This window comes from Odocoileus virginianus, chromosome 8 (genome assembly GCF_023699985.2).
Source record: "Odocoileus virginianus isolate 20LAN1187 ecotype Illinois chromosome 8, Ovbor_1.2, whole genome shotgun sequence".
In the NCBI taxonomy this organism is placed as follows: Eukaryota; Metazoa; Chordata; class Mammalia; order Artiodactyla; family Cervidae; genus Odocoileus; species Odocoileus virginianus.
The window spans coordinates 23,982,212-23,998,131 of record NC_069681.1 but is presented as its reverse complement, the minus strand read 5'-3'; the positions used below and the strand labels follow the sequence as shown (position 1 = coordinate 23,998,131).

At 62.8% G+C, this 15,920-nt stretch overlaps 1 protein-coding gene across 2 annotated transcripts; it reads right to left on the bottom strand.

Annotated features, from left to right (window-relative positions):
* Positions 1-5,988: 5,988 nt before the first annotated feature.
* Positions 5,989-15,758, bottom strand: C8H13orf46 (chromosome 8 C13orf46 homolog). 2 transcript variants are annotated; one of them, XM_070471346.1, is made up of 8 exons: positions 14,456-15,758; positions 10,555-10,606; positions 9,958-10,102; positions 9,827-9,874; positions 8,895-8,942; positions 7,779-7,846; positions 6,263-6,339; positions 5,989-6,182 (listed from the first exon to the last, which is right to left on the bottom strand). In XM_070471346.1, exons 1-7 carry the CDS (start codon positions 14,643-14,645, stop codon positions 6,273-6,275), a joined length of 618 nt encoding a protein of 205 aa, XP_070327447.1. In that variant the 5' UTR covers positions 14,646-15,758; the 3' UTR covers positions 5,989-6,182; positions 6,263-6,272. The 2 variants fall into 2 exon arrangements, with proteins under 2 accessions (XP_070327447.1, XP_070327446.1); XM_070471345.1 differs by having other exon boundaries at positions 5,989-6,156; positions 14,456-15,744.
* Positions 15,759-15,920: the final 162 nt, after the last annotated feature.

Genomic DNA, 15,920 nt, shown 5'->3' with positions numbered 1-15,920 from the left:
TGGGGACACTGTGGACACTGTGGGGACACTGTGGGGACACTGTGGACACTGTGGGGACACTGTGGACACTGTGGACACTGTGGGGACACTGTGGACACTGTGGGGACACTGTGGACACTGTGGACACTGTGGGGACACTGTGGGGACACTGGGGACACTGTGGACACTGTGGGGACACTGTGGGGACACTGGGGACACTGTGGACACTGTGGGGACACTGTGGGGACACTGTGGGGACACTGTGGGGACACTGTGGACACTGTGGGGACACTGTGGGGACACTGGGGACACTGTGGACACTGTGGGGACACTGTGGGGACACTGTGGGGACACTGTGGGGACACTGTGGACACTGTGGGGACACTGTGGGGACACTGGGGACACTGTGGACACTGTGGGGACACTGTGGGGACACTGTGGGGACACTGTGGACATTGTGGGGACACTGTGGGGACACTGTGGACACTGTGGGGACACTGTGGGGACACTGTGGGGACACTGTGGACATTGTGGGGACACTGTGGACACTGTGGACACTGTGGGGACACTGTGGACACTGTGGGGACACTGTGGACACTGTGGGGACACTGTGGACATTGTGGGGACACTGTGGGGACACTGTGGACACTGTGGGGACACTGTGGACACTGTGGGGACACTGTGGACACTGTGGACACTGTGGACACTGTGGGGACACTGTGGGGACACTGTGGACACTGTGGGGACACTGTGGACATTGTGGGGACACTGTGGGGACACTGTGGACACTGTGGGGACACTGTGGACACTGTGGGGACACTGTGGGGACACTGTGGACACTGTGGGGACACTGTGGGGACACTGTGGGGACACTGTGGGGACACTGTGGACACTGTGGACACTGTGGACACTGTGGGGACACTGTGGACACTGTGGGGACACTGTGGACATTGTGGGGACACTGTGGGGACACTGTGGGGACACTGTGGGGACACTGTGGACACTGTGGACACTGTGGACACTGTGGGGACACTGTGGACACTGTGGGGACACTGTGGACACTGTGGACACTGTGGACACTGTGGGGACACTGTGGACACTGTGGGGACACTGTGGGGACACTGTGGGGACACTGTGGACACTGTGGGGACACTGTGGGGACACTGGGGACACTGTGGACACTGTGGGGACACTGTGGGGACACTGTGGACACTGTGGGGACACTGTGGACATTGTGGGGACACTGGGGACACTGTGGACACTGTGGGGACACTGTGGGGACACTGGGGACACTGTGGACACTGTGGGGACACTGTGGGGACACTGTGGACACTGTGGGGACACTGTGGGGACACTGTGGGGACACTGTGGACATTGTGGGGACACTGTGGGGACACTGTGGACACTGTGGGGACACTGTGGGGACACTGTGGGGACACTGTGGACATTGTGGGGACACTGTGGGGACACTGTGGACACTGTGGGGACACTGTGGACATTGTGGGGACACTGTGGGGACACTGTGGGGACACTGTGGACACTGTGGGGACACTGTGGGGACACTGTGGGGACACTGTGGGGACACTGTGGACACTGTGGACACTGTGGACACTGTGGGGACACTGTGGACACTGTGGGGACACTGTGGACATTGTGGGGACACTGTGGGGACACTGTGGGGACACTGTGGGGACACTGTGGGGACACTGTGGACACTGTGGACACTGTGGACACTGTGGGGACACTGTGGACACTGTGGGGACACTGTGGACACTGTGGACACTGTGGGGACACTGTGGACACTGTGGGGACACTGTGGGGACACTGTGGACACTGTGGGGACACTGTGGGGACACTGTGGGGACACTGTGGACACTGTGGGGACACTGTGGGGACACTGGGGACACTGTGGACACTGTGGGGACACTGTGGGGACACTCTGGACACTGTGGGGACACTGTGGGGACACTGTGGGGACACTGTGGGGACACTGTGGACACTGTGGGGACACTGTGGACACTGTGGACACTGTGGGGACACTGTGGGGACACTGGGGACACTGTGGACACTGTGGGGACACTGTGGGGACACTGTGAACACTGTGGGGACACTGTGGACACTGTGGGGACACTGTGGGGACACTGTGGGGACACTGTGAACACTGTGGGGACACTGTGGACACTGTGGGGACACTGTGGGGACACTGTGGACACTGGGGACACTGTGGGGACACTGTGGGGACACTGTGGACACTGGGGACACTGGGGACACTGGGGACACTGTGGGGACACTGTGGACACTGGGGACACTGTGGGGACACTGTGGGGACACTGTGGACACTGGGGACACTGGGGACACTGTGGGGACACTGTGGACACTGGGGACACTGTGGGGACACTGTGGGGACACTGTGGACACTGGGGACACTGGGGACACTGTGGGGACACTGTGGACACTGGGGACACTGTGGACACTGGGGACACTGTGGGGACACTGTGGGGACACTGTGGGGACACTGTGGGGACACTGTGGACACTGGGGACACTGTGGACACTGGGGACACTGTGGGGACACTGTGGGGACACTGTGGGGACACTGTGGACACTGGGGACACTGTGGGGACACTGTGGGGACACTGTGGACACTGGGGACACTGGGGACACTGTGGGGACACTGTGGACACTGGGGACACTGTGGACACTGGGGACACTGTGGGGACACTGTGGGGACACTGTGGGGACACTGTGGACACTGGGGACACTGGGGGACACTGTGGGGACACCTGGGCACACCACGGGGACACTGGGCACAGGCCTCTAAGCGTGGTGCCCTGCTGAGCGAGCTCTGCATTTTGTCTCGTCGCGTGAAGTACGTCAGAACATCACTGGGAGCCTCTCTTTGGGGCCTGGGTCCCACACGCGCCGAGTGTCGTCGACCCCTGGAGGTGCCCAGGACTTTGGACAGAGGGCAAGTCTGTCCGTCCGTCCTCCGTAGCTCCCAGGACTGTGGGTCTCGAGGTCACGGCACAGGGTCTAGGGCCCTTGACCTCCGCGACCTGGATGCGAGAGCAGGGCAGCTCTGCACACGGTGCCTAGGTCAGGCCCCTCCGTCCGCCCGCCGCTGGCCACCAACGCAGCCTCCTTCCGGCTGCTTCGCCAGTGAGCAGAGTAGAATTCATGACTGTAAGGTGAGATCTCAGCCCGCCTCCTGGTGAAAGGTGTGCGAGGTTAGGAGATGTCAGCCCGCCTCCTGGTGAAAGGTGTGCGAGGTTAGGAGATGTCAGCCCGCCTCCTGGTGAAAGGTGTGCGAGGTTAGGAGATGTCAGCCCGCCTCCTGGTGAAAGGTGTGCGAGGTTAGGAGATGTCAGCCCGCCTCCTGGTGAAAGGTGTGCGAGGTTAGGAGATGTCAGCCCGCCTCCTGGTGAAAGGTGTGCAAGGTTAGGAGACGTCAGCCCGCCTCCTGGTGAAAAGTGTGCGAGGTTAGGAGATGTCAGCTCGCCTCTGCTGAAAGGTCTGGGAGCGTGACTCCGACTGGGCGTCCGAGGGAGGCTGAGGGCCGGCCCGCCACCAGGGGGCGCTCAGGCCAAGCGCAGCCGCCCTCCCGGCGGGAGCGGAGAGAACGGGCCGCGGACATGGCCCTTGCACATCCATTTCCTTGGAGCCGCAGGAAGAGACCAGCTGATGTTCTGGCACCGTGGCTGCTGAGGGCAGCTGCCTGGGTGGGGGTGCCCTGCTAGTGACCCCTCGCCGCCACCCCGCCTTCCTGCTGCAAAAGCAGGGGGAATAACAGGGCCCGCCGTGTAGACGCGAAAGATGCCGGTCCATTCAGGGCAGGTCGCGGGGTGCGGAGCGAACACCCGCCCTTGAGGGTCCGCCGCCTTGGCCACGAGCGCCACCGTCAGCCCTTCTTCCCCCGGCCCTTTCCCCGCCCAGCCCACCACCTGGTTTCCTCCTAATCTGCCAGCCTGTTGGCAGGTGCCTGCGCTGGGCGGAGCGGCCGTGGAGCACCGCTTTCCAGGAGATGCAGCTGACATCTGTTGGGCAGCGAGCAGTAAGTCAGGACGCGCTGGGCATCCTCGCTTGTCTCCTCTAAGAATGGAGGCTCTGAGAGGCCAGGGTTTGTTCAACCACCATGTGTCCCCTGAGTATCACTTGGCACAAGGCAGGCTTTCAGCAAACACTGACCAACAATAGTGGGGAAGGGTTTATGAGCATAGAAGGAAAAATTATAAAAACAAAACAAACAAACAAACAAAAAATAAAACCCCAAAACTAGTGCTATGTGGTGTCAATTTTGTAAAAAACTGTGTTTACCTATCTCCATATACAGCACTCTCTATGTATTTGAGGGAGAAACAGAAATCCAGCCGGTGGTGGTATGAAGGTCACAAGGGGACAGGTTACACGCTTTCTGCCAGTTCCCACGTTGCCCACAGTGAAAGCGCATGTGTGATTTGGGGGAGACTAGCAACCCTGGGAGGAACAGGCTGGCGGCAGGGACAGGCCCCGGGGGGCACTGTGTCCACCAGAGCCACTGGGCTGGGCCTGCCCTGGGGGCCTTCCGGCCTCAAATTCACTGGTCTGAGCAGCTGTGGGCCAGCGAGGCCGAGGAGGGAGCTGGGTCAGGCAGGGGGCCCAAACTCGAAGGCTGAGTAGGGGGCCCTGAGGACTGGGGCCCTCCCGGGGATAAATGCCCGCCTCCCACCTGCAGTCCATGGGGGCTGGGCTCTGAGCACCGAGATAGACAGAGAGCTCCACGGCCCCCAGGCGGCAAGGGTGGGGGCTCGGCCTCCCTCCTGCACTGGAGCGAGCGATCCCGCCACCAGCAGTGACTTTAGGGCTCCACGCTCATCAAGGGTGACCTGGGTCACGGTATTGCCTGTGCTGGCTGTGGCCCAGCTCCCCAGGTAGGGGTCTCTCTGTGGCCTCAGCAGGCCTGGGGGTCAGATCGAAGGCTCCCAGGCAGGGTCCACCTGCCTTTCTAGAGCCTGGCCCATGGGCAGGAGCCACCTTCACACCCACACTCTCCTGCCGGTTCTCATGGGCCACCCGACTGGCTCCCTGCAGGCGCCCCAGCTGACCCAGGAGGTGAAGGTCACCACCCGCAGCCAGACATGCTCATGTGTGGGGCTGCCCTGTGCCCGGCCCTTCCGTGGCTCTGAACCAAGCCAGCTGTCCGTGGTGGCCAGGGATGGACAAGGGCGAGTGTTGGTTGGGGACCAGTCACACTCCTGGCCTGTGGCCTCCTCTGGCAATTCTCTGGAAGCTTCTCTCGGTGTCCATCTCGGTGGCCAGGTGCCAGAGCTGGGAGCTGCCACCCAGGGGCAGGGACAACGGGGACACTTGCTTGGGAGGCTGTGCCTGCTGGTGGAGGCCACGGACGCGTCCTCAGGACGCGCTGTGATACCGTGTCCTCAGTCTTGGGCTGAGTCAGACACATGGCCAGAGGCAGGTTGCCAAGCCCCAGCTGGTTGGACAAAGGAGCCGCAGATCTCGTGGGGTCTCCCTGGTGCGGCTCCCCTCCAGGTCCTGCATCCCTCCCCTTGCAGGCAGCATCTCCCTGGGGCTGCACCTCCTCTGTGTGGTCCTTGGGGCCCCCAGTCCAGCTGTAGGAGCGCCCGCCCCTTGGTCTTCAGGGACCAATGCCCAGGTCCCGCTGTGCCCTGGTGGCAGCTGTGGTTGGGGCCAGGCCCCTGGGGGGTCTGGGGCTAAGTGTGGCGCTGCATGACCACGTGACCTGGGAGGGGAGGAGTGACCATGTGACCTGGGAGTTGTGACCACATGACCTGGGAGGGGAGGAGTGATCATGTGACCTGGGAGGAGTGACCATGTGACCTGGGAGTTGTGACCACGTGACCTGGGAGGGGAGGAGTGATCATGTGACCTGGGAGGAGTGACCATGTGACCTGGGAGGTGTGACCATGTGACCTGGGAGATAAGTCCTGAGCTGCCTCTCCTCCCTGATGTACATTTTACGGGACAAGATTCATGCCAAGAAGGGATGGGGCCCTTGAGAGGTACATCTTTCATTCACTTTTTATTGCGTCTTTAAAAGATGGCCTCATCGCTTCCCAGTGATGGAGAATCGTGTGTGAAGCGGTCACGGTGCTTCTGAAGCAGGCTTCTCTGGTGTTTCAGGACAGCTGTCTGCATCCTCGCCCCTCCCGGTCTGGCTGGCCTAGGAGCCAAGTGGAGGCCCAGTTACTGGCCAGAGGGGCAGGTCTGGGGTAGGATCACGGGAGGCAGCCTGCCCTCCGCCCGGCCCCTCCCTGAGCCTGAGTTACCTTCTCCAGCCTACGCACTCTCCTTCACCTTCTTCCTGGTGGAGTATGGGATGCAGCACACCCAGCTGGTCCTGGACCTGGGGGCCGAGGGGAGGGGGTGAGAGGCACCCTGCCCCCTCCCACCAACTCCGCGTGGGTAAGCTCGCCAGCCAGAGACAGCTCCCAGGCCCCTCTGGGGCCCTCCCCTCTGCTGCCTCGGCTTCTCCAGCCCAACAGGAGCCCCTTGAGCATGAGAGGCCTTGAAGGCCCACTGAGCCTGCCGCCCCGTCCATCCACAGCCCAGTCGTGAATAGGCATCGCAGGGGGACAGTGCCCACCCCAGCCCAGTGTTTGCGGAGCACCGTGGCCTGTGCCTACTCCTGCTGGGTGGGACTCTGGGGGTTCCACTTCCAGCCAAGGCTGTCTCTGGGGTCAGTCGGCACTCCTCTTCCATCACTCACTGCTCTCCATGGCTCTGGGTCAAAGTGCCCCACTGGGCCCCTAACAGGCACCTGGGTGCCCGAGGGGGCTGACTGGACGGACTGAGGCTGCGGGTGAGCAGGCAGGTGACCCCACCTCCCTGGGAGTATCCAGGCACCCACTATGAGCAGACCCTGTCCTGTCAACGGAGCAGCTGTCAGCCGCCGAGGCCTGGTTCCTAGGCATGGCCCATCCACAGGTTCTCTGGGGCCGCTGAGCACAGAGTGCAGGAGCCAGACCCGGAGGCTGAGAGGTGGGCCTGGGCCCGCCTGGCCTGGGGCAGAAAAGGCACTGCCACATTGTGCCTAGGGTGACCAAGTCCATCACCACGTCCAGTAAGAAACGATGAGAAAAGTGGACATTAGCTTAGGAAGACTTTCCTGGCAAGCCTAGATCTGAGGCTATGCCAGGCAGTCCTGACACCTGGTAAAAGCTGTGTGCCTGGCCGTGTGAGCAGAGATCAGCACAGACTTGGGGGTGACACCTCCTCAAAGGGACACTGTCCCCCCGGAACCCAACCCAGGGAGAGGCAGTAACAGCCACCGCCAAGTCGCAAAGGGCCGGGACGCTGCGGCCAAGCACGTCTGGAAGCACAGGAGCGTGGCCGGGGGCCCCCCAGCCCAGCTCGCCCACGCTCCAGCCTCTGCTCCTGGTCCCTCAGGGCCCAGGCTCCCAGACGCCCCCACTGTTTCCAGTTGGTGGCACTTGGGTATTTTAAACTTTCCCTCTCTGTTGTGCTATTTCATGTGACTTCATTTATTTTAAATGACTATCAGTTTTACAAGGTGAACAGAGAAATTTTTCTTTTTAAAACTGTGCAAGCAAATCAGCTGAGATATTAATACGGTTAATTCAGGTGAGAAGTGGATGAACAGCTATTTTCTTGTTTGCGCTTCTCTGTACCATTTAAAATACCATCGACCCACAGCCCTTGGGCGAGCATCGCGCCTCCTCCTGGCTCCAGAGCCTCATGATCTCTACCTCAGAGGGTGGAGGCATTGGGACAAACACTCCCCTGACCACAGCCCACCTCCCCCCAAGTGGACTCCTCACTCACTCGTCCTCTGACACATCCCCCATGTCCTTCTGGGACCGCTTCTCTTCTTTCGTGATGCACGTGATCACCTGTGGGGCAGGAGCATTTGAGGGGACGGGGCGGGAGGCATTAGGGACCAAGGCTGGAGAACAAGATGGGGCCATGGAGACGGCCCTGAGCATCCTCCCACGCAGCAGGTCCCGTCAGGCAGGGATTTCTAGCTAGGGGACCCAGACCAAGGAACCATGTCATTGACCCTGGAATGCAAGTCAGAAGGCCTGGTCCCTCAGTCCCAGCTGTGCCCCTGGCTGAACCTTCTCGAGCCACGGTAACCTTGGTATGAGCCAGTCACCAACTCTCTTCACCGTGCATCATGTTCTGAGGGCAAAAAGCTAGGAAGTACCACCTGGAAAGGAGCAGCCCCGAGGCAGGGGCGAATTAGAGAAAGCTTCCAAAGAGACGGCTACTCGCTATAACAGAAACAGAGAATATTTGTGTTGGAAAGACCCAGTCAGGCCACTGGGTCAACCACTTCCATTTACAGAGAGTGGTGCTGAAATGATGGTGGTGTTGGAGGTGGTGCAGGTGAGGCTGATGCTGATGGAGACAGTGAGTGGGGTGGTAGTCTTGATAATGGTGGAGACAGGGACGATGGTGGTGGTAGGGAAGATAGTACCTGATACAGGGGCTCTCTGGGCACCAGGCAGTGTTTGTTCTGAGGGTGCTACAGAACAATGCTGGGCTGCAGGTATTAAGATTCCTATTTTGCAGATGATAAAACTGAGTCATGGAAAGGCATGGTGACTTGTGTGAGCCTTCCCTGCATGTGGAGCCTAAATCTTCCAGCTCCTGGCTTGGACCACAATCCCACAAGAGATTCTCGAGGCCCTGGGGCACCTCGAGTGTTGACCCAGGCCCTGGGGTTGCTGGTGGTGCAGGAACGAGTGTGGGTTGGCGTGAGGGGGTGAGAAAGAGGCCCGGGTGCCCTCTGGTCCCCAGGCCAGTCCTCAAACCCCAGGCCCTGTCTCTGCTCAGTGGCCAGCACACCCTGCTCGGGCACGCTTCCAGGGCCGCTGTGGGCCCCGACCTTGCTGCCTCCCTGTGGGTGGCCCGGCTTTCTCGGCTCCGGCGCTTTACCTCCTCGGCACGGTCTTCCAGGTCAACGTCCACAAACACAGGTGGTTTCTGCGGAGGGAAATCAGAGACACGTGGATGACGGGTGTGGCTGAGGGGGGCGGGGAGTGCAGCTTCCTGGGAGGGGCATGGGCTCAAGGCCCCGCGGTGCTCAGATCTGGGCATTCATTACCCCGGGGTCACCACACCCTGGCTGTGTGTGGTGGGAGCTCCTGGCAGAGGGCGGGGAGGTCTGGCCTCCCCAGCACCCTCGGTCACCTCATATCAGGTCCCTGATGACCCAGAGGGGCCCCCCACCTTTACCTGCTGAGAACCAGAGCCTGGGTGAGCAGGCACGCCGAGAGCTGGGTGGACGCTGCACGCCCACACGCTCTCCTGGGCTCTGTGTGCAGGCGGCCCTCCGCCTGGTGCAGACGCACACAGGGCCTGAGGGCCCGGGGTCTGTGTGGCGGTTGCCCCACGTCTCTGCCCCTCAGGCTCCTGGGCTCGGCCCCGAAAGTGCCCCTGGGGTAGCGCCTCGGTCGACACCAGGAGAAGTGTTTCTGGGAGTGGAGGGAACCCCAGAACCCCCGGACACGGGTCCAGGGCCACCGGTGTAAACCCTGGCAAGACCGCCCAGCTCCTCTCCACCCCCATGAGCCCGGGGGTGGGCGGCGTCCAGGGAGGGCTGTACCCCGGGCTGGGGCTGGGCTGGGTCTCCCCACAAGGCTGAGCTGAGGGTGTCTCGGTCAGGACTCTCTGCCCCCTGAGTGCGGTGCTGCTTTGCGAGCTGGGGTTAAGGTGCCCCAGGGCGGAGCACAGAGCCCGGTGCCAAGGGGGCTCAGGGCCGGTCCACGCAAGCCCAGCTCCGCCCGGGGGACCGACCGGCGTCCACAGCAGGACCGTGCCCTGCGGCCTCCCCGCCTGATTCCGCTACTGAAGCGAGACTGTCTTGCCTCTTTTTCCAGAAGGTCGTCTAGCTTGATGGACTCGGGCTCCTGTTCCTGTGAGGAGGAGGCGGGACAGGCCGGGTAAATGGGCAGGGCTGAGCCGGGGGCTGGCCGCGCAGGTGGGGGGTGTGGCCCACCTTGGCCTCTGGGGTGCACTCGTCTGCGCCCTCCCCTCCGGCCGGCTGCTCGCAGCGGGTGCTGGCCTCCTCCGCCTTTGCGTCCTCTGGTGCCAGCCCGCGGGCATCCTGGTCCCCATCCTGCTTGTCCTCCAGACTGGCCTGGCTGCAGGGGGTGGAGACAGTTGGGAGACAGCTTCGTCCTAACCCTAACCCTAGCCCTGGGAGCCTGTGCTCTGCCCCTGCGTTGGCAGAGGGGCAGGGGTGGTGGGCCAGGCAGGCCCTGGGGGGAGAGGAGGTGCGGAGGCAGAGACACAGGGCTCCAAGAGGCCGTCCTGACCCAGACCCACCCAGCGCGAGGGTTGCCCTGGGGCCCTGGCAGCCTCCCAGGGGGCAAGCTTTCTTTCTGGAGATCCCGGGGAAGGACAGCAGAGAGGTGCCAGCACCGAGGTGCTGGGCCGGGCTAAGCCACGCTGCTATTTGCTGGGTGGCCCGCCCCTCTGAGCCTCCCTGGACCCTGCTGCCCTGCTTCAGGGCCTCCAGGCCTGGCTCCCGCCCCGCCTCCCACGTCCCCGCACGCGTCTGCATGGCTGCCTCCGCTGTGCCGAGGCCGCTCACCAGCTGGCACCTTCTGCTTCACTCCTGGCGTCCTTCCCCGGGTCTTCGGACTCTGAGGAAGGGCAGCAGAGCTGCGGTCAGTCTGCACGGGTGCTGACGGCCACCCGCAGGGCGCCCGGCTCCGCTACCCCGTTCGGACCCAAGTCCCCCGGCACCCTCGCCCGGGAGCCCACTGGCTCTGGCGTCCCCATCTGCAATTTGCAGGCTAGTGAGGGGCCCCGAGGGGTCGCAGCTGGGCCGAGGGGTCCCTGTGGGGCCTCGCCCTCTCAGTGGCACTTGGGGAGCCTGTGGTGTTGCTATGTTCTCCTGGAGGCAGCAGTGGTCGGGGCGGGGGGAGCTCGGTCTGTGGCCTCCCGGAGGCGGCATCTGAGCATCAGTGGCCCAGGGCGCGGTGGGAGCGGGTTCTTGGCTGCGGGGTCTGTCTGTGAGCAGAGCAGCGTGCCTCACACATGGGGAGCAGGGGGCCGCATCTCAGGGCCTCATGGGGCAGCGTGAGCCCTGAGCTCCGAGCAGGAGGCTGTGGCTTCCTGGTGAGACACAGGTTCTTCGCTCCAGGAGCTCACAGTGGGGGTTCCCACAGGCCCCGGGGCCTCGGAGGACCCTCGGAGGGGCCCCGAGGTTGCTGCGCTCCAGCCCCACAACCTCTCAGCCACCCTGAGCCTGAGGCGCCCCGTGGCTGCTCCAGAACCCCCTGCCCCTGGTGGCCCGGTTCCCACCCCAGCCTGACACACACCCTGGGCCCTGGTCCTGCAGCTGGCACAGTCTAGGAGGCTCCCAGCTTTAAGGAGCGCTCTCGGCAGGACGCCCGGCAGGACGCCGCTGGCAGCCATGGTTCTGGAGCGTTTCCTACAGAATCTGGTGGCCAGATTGGCCACTCAGGGTCTTTCCAGCTCGCGGGCCTCGGGGCTGGGGCGCCGCCAGGGAGGGGGTCAGGGCCAGCCCCTTGTGGGCGCCCTGCCAGCTGCGCCACTGCGTCCACTGGCCCTTGCCGCCTCGCACGCTGTTCCTCCCCCAGCCCTGAGCCCGTGTCCCCGGCTCCTGACATCCTCCAGCGCCGTCCTTCACGGGGCCCTGGGCACCCTGCCCACGGTTAAGTGACCTTCCGTGGAGGGAGTTTTCTGCCAGGCCTGGCCTCCCTTGTACTCGGCACCCACGCCCCGGGCTGGGTCATTCGTGGACCTTCCCTCGCCTCTGGGCTGAGCTCCCTGCAGGTAAGAACTGGGTGCTGTGCGTCAGGGCACCTGCTGACCTGTGCTGTGCTGTCCCCAGGCAGGCCCTGGCCACCCAGAGACAAAGTCCTGAAGGCCAGGGGTGCAGCCGCAGTGGGCCTTCAGAGAACGTTTCAGAGCTCAACTGCTCTCAGCAGGAAGGGCCCGAACAGTCAGGAGCCGCTGTTTGCAGGCAGTGCTCCAAGGCGACTTCTGGAAAATCTTCAGCAGCCCCTAGACTGCGTGCACAGGTGTGTGCCTGTGTGCTGGTGCACATGCCTGTGGGTGTACAAGTTCGCACACGTGTGTGCTGGCGTGTGTGCCTGTGTGTGAGCACATGTGCTGGGGCTCATGTCTGTGGGTGTGCGAGCGTGTGCACGTGTATGTCGGCACACATGTCCCTGTGTAGGCAAGTGTGTGCATGCGTGTGTGCTGGCACCCTATCCCTGTGTGTGTGAGTGTGTGCACACGTGTCTGTGCATGGGCTGGCCCACATACTCTCCACAGCTCCCTCCTCTTGCGTGGACTGACAGGAGAGGAAGCATCAGCAGGAAGAGCTGGTTCTTCTCTGCTCCGCCACAGCCGCAGAATGAGCAACAGCCGCCTTTTCCTCCAGCTCACCATTGTCAGAAAGGGAAACACTCGTGTTGGTGGGCCCCCGTCTGCCTTCTAAGGAAGATCCTGCATTCACGCAGGTTCTGGGCATGTCTGCAGGGTCGTAATGATCTCCGGGCAGACCGGAGGGCTGCTCCTCTGGGCTCCACGAGCAGCGTCAGGAGGGGGCGCGGGGCGTCAGGGAGTTGGCCTGGAGGTAGAGCACCCCTTTTTCCGCCTCCCTTCAGCTGGGCTCTAAGCGACCCTCACACCACTCACAGGTCACTGTCTGAGCTTGAGTCGCCCCCATAGGTCTGGGATGAGCGTGTAGGGTGGGCAGGCCAGGTGGCGAGGGGCTGACATTGCAGAACCCTCTGCACGACCACACCGACACTGCCCTGCAACGAGGGCGCCCCTCACTCCCTTCACAGCAGGAGCCTCCTCCGGCCCGTGGATCTCAGTGGGTCCCACCATGTGGAGCAGCCCGAGGCCCGGAGCCCACCCTCTGAACAGCCTTCCTCCTCCTGGACACGCCCTGCAGGAAGGCCGTTGGGAGCAGGGGCCGATCAGGGGCCCCGGGGCAGGTTCTGTGCGGTGAGGCAGTTGCCAGGCTGCGGGGTCCCAGGCGAGGTGCTCAGAGCGCAGGCACGGCCCTGTGGCTTCCAGCGGCTTCTGCACCTTCCAGCTGGTATGTCTGCGATGCCCCCCCGACCTGCAACCCTGTGGTCTTGACAGCCACAGGTCAGGCAGCACCAGCCTCCTCCGTGATCCCCGCATGCGAGCGTTGAGGCCGGGTGGGTCTCTGGCGCTCCCCCAGGGGGGCCATGTCTTGTTCCATTTGATCACGTGGACAGCAAGGCCGGCCCTGTGTTCTAGCCCCTCGGAACTGTCCAGGGCCTCCCTGGTCTGGAGCCTCAGGGCGGGTGGGCACAGGGCAGGACGAGGCTCAGCTCGGCGCGCCCGGCCACCCAACCTCAGGAAACCACGTGGTGCTGGACGGGAAGGTCTGAGGCCAGTGTTACTGGGAGACACCACAGCCACCTGCAGTGCTTCTGAGCAGGTTATGGGTTGGTCTCCTCTCGGGGACTCAGCCCTCCTGAAAGCCCTACACAGAGCAGCCGTGCTGGATGGGGGGTGGGGGAGACGGAGTGGCCTCTGTGCGGTGACCTCCTCCTCCGACACAGCTTTGGATTTTTAAGCTGAGAAAACAAGTATTTTTACACCACGGCCTCTTAATGGCACTCCTAGGGCTCGAGCGGCCAGTCGCATTCCTGTTCACTGTTTCTTTTCCTGGGCCTGAATGACGGTCTTGGCAAAGGGCGCTTGCTGGCGTGGCCTTCTCAGAACCACGACCTAGGGGCCCCACCGATGACTGGCAGCTCCCCGTCTCTCCACCAGCTCAGGGCCTGCTGCCCCGGGGTAGCTGACCCTCAAGGGGCAGGTCCACATCAGCACCAGTACATTTCAAGCACCCATCCCCACCTTGGGCACACCACTGCCTGCTTGCGGGGTTAGAAACACGCTGGAGTGGGAAACAGACAGCATAAGATGCAAATGTGCACAGTTCACAATGTAAGAGTCTCATTCGTGCCATGTATGGTGGGCGGCTCCAGCCCCACAGGTTCCCCGCTGCCCCTGTGAGGCCCCTGGTTCCCACAGTGGAATCGAGGCTCTCCCTGGAGCCTCACTATGAACCCGAGACACTTTCCACACCCCCTCAAGAGCCAGAGGTGTTCCCAAAGTACTCGATGCCTTCACAGGCCACAGGGGCCAGGTCTCTGTCCTCACCCCTTCCTCCTGCCCTCAGCAGAGCTTATAGCAGGCCCCCCCGAAGCCCTGGGCTGGCCCCCAGGATGGGCCCCCGAAGACCCCGGCCCTTAGGATGGGCCCCCACAGCCCTCAGCCCTTAGGATAGGCCCCCCACAGCCCCCAGCCCCCAGGATGGGCCCCACAGCCTCTAGCCCTTAGGATGGGCCCCCCACAGCCCCCGGCCCTTAGGATGGGCCCCCACAGCCCCCAGCCCCCAGGATGGGCCCCCACAGCCCCTCGTGCAGGGATCAGGGACCCACGTTAGCTCTGGGTGAGCCGCCTGCCCCCACCTAGCTCCTTGCACAGCTTCTTGATGCAGCTTGGCGGGTCCCCCTTCTGGAGCAGGCCGCCCACACTCCGGCTCCGCTGCAGCTCGGCCATCTCGCTGGCTGCCTTGAGGTGTGCAGTGCCCACGCCCGTGGGAGGGGCGCCGGGGCCGGGCCGGTGCCTCCTGTGGGCGGCCATGCCGTCCTTGTCCATCCTCCCCACCTCTGGTCACAGCAGAGTGGGGGGTGGCGCTCCCGAGTGGCCCTCAGCTGGAGCACATGGCTTCGCCCCACAGGGAGCTGCCCACGGGCACCGGCCCTGTTGCTAGGTGGCCCCTGTGACATCACCATAGGGACAGAGGCCAGCGGGTGCCCAGCCCCAGGATGTGGCTTCAAGCGGCCTCCCCAGGCGCCCGGCCACAGCAGAGGCGGAAGGCCAGCGGTTGGTGCCAGCACGCGGTTCCCGGGGCTCCTGGAGCCATGTCTGTCGAGCCTTCAGTGAATCCTTTGACTCTTCGCAGGGACGAAGGACCTGGGGGGCGGTGGTTTCGCTACTTGGCTGGCAGTCTGGGCCCTGGTGGCATCCTGCGTCCTCCCCATGCCAGACAAGGGGAGATTCGCTCAAATGTGACATCGCGGGGGTGGGTTGCCACCTGGGGACAGGATCCTCAGAACTGTGCTGACGAAACCCTTCCCTGCCTTTTAAGTGGGGCCTTTTGCTGGCATGTCCATAACCAGGGCTTGGGCAGTGTCCACAGCAGACACTCTGGGTCTGGAGCCCAGGGCCAGACGTCCAGGCATGGCTGGGCTGCTCTCCGGAGGCCTCTCTCCTTGAGTGTGGACGCCATCTCCTCACCACGTGCTCACGGGGCCATCCCGTGTGTGTCTGGGTCCTAATCGCCTCTTCTTAAAAGGACGCCAGTCAGACTGAGCCAGGGTCTCTGAGGGACCTCAGGTGACCTTCGTCACCTCTTTAAAGGCCTGTTTCAGACGCAGTCACTTTATGAGGTCCTGGGGGTCAGGATTTCACACTATGTGGGGCACAGTTCAGCCTATAACACAGTCTAACAGAAAGGTTCTGATGACCTATTCAGCAAGGATTTTTCTTCTCCTCCGGGACCACGGGGGACAAGTCACAGCAGAGGTTTCTTGAGCATCGGCCGACAGCACTGTGTGTTGTCAATGTTCAGAATGAAGCCAAAGTGACTGATCCCCATTTCCCACATCCATCCCTGAACATCTCACAGCACTGTAGCTCACAGGAGGCCTGGGACCCGCCAGCCAAACCCACCTGTCACTGGGGGGGCCTCACCTGTCCTCGGGGGCCTCACCTGTCCTCGGGGGCCTCACCTGTCATCGGGGGGGCCTCACCTGTCCTCAAGGGACCCCACCTGTCACTGGGGGGCCTCATCTGTCCTCAGAGAAACTTCACCTGTCATCAGGGGGGCCTCATTTGCTGTCAGAGGACCTCACCTGTCATGAGAAGGAC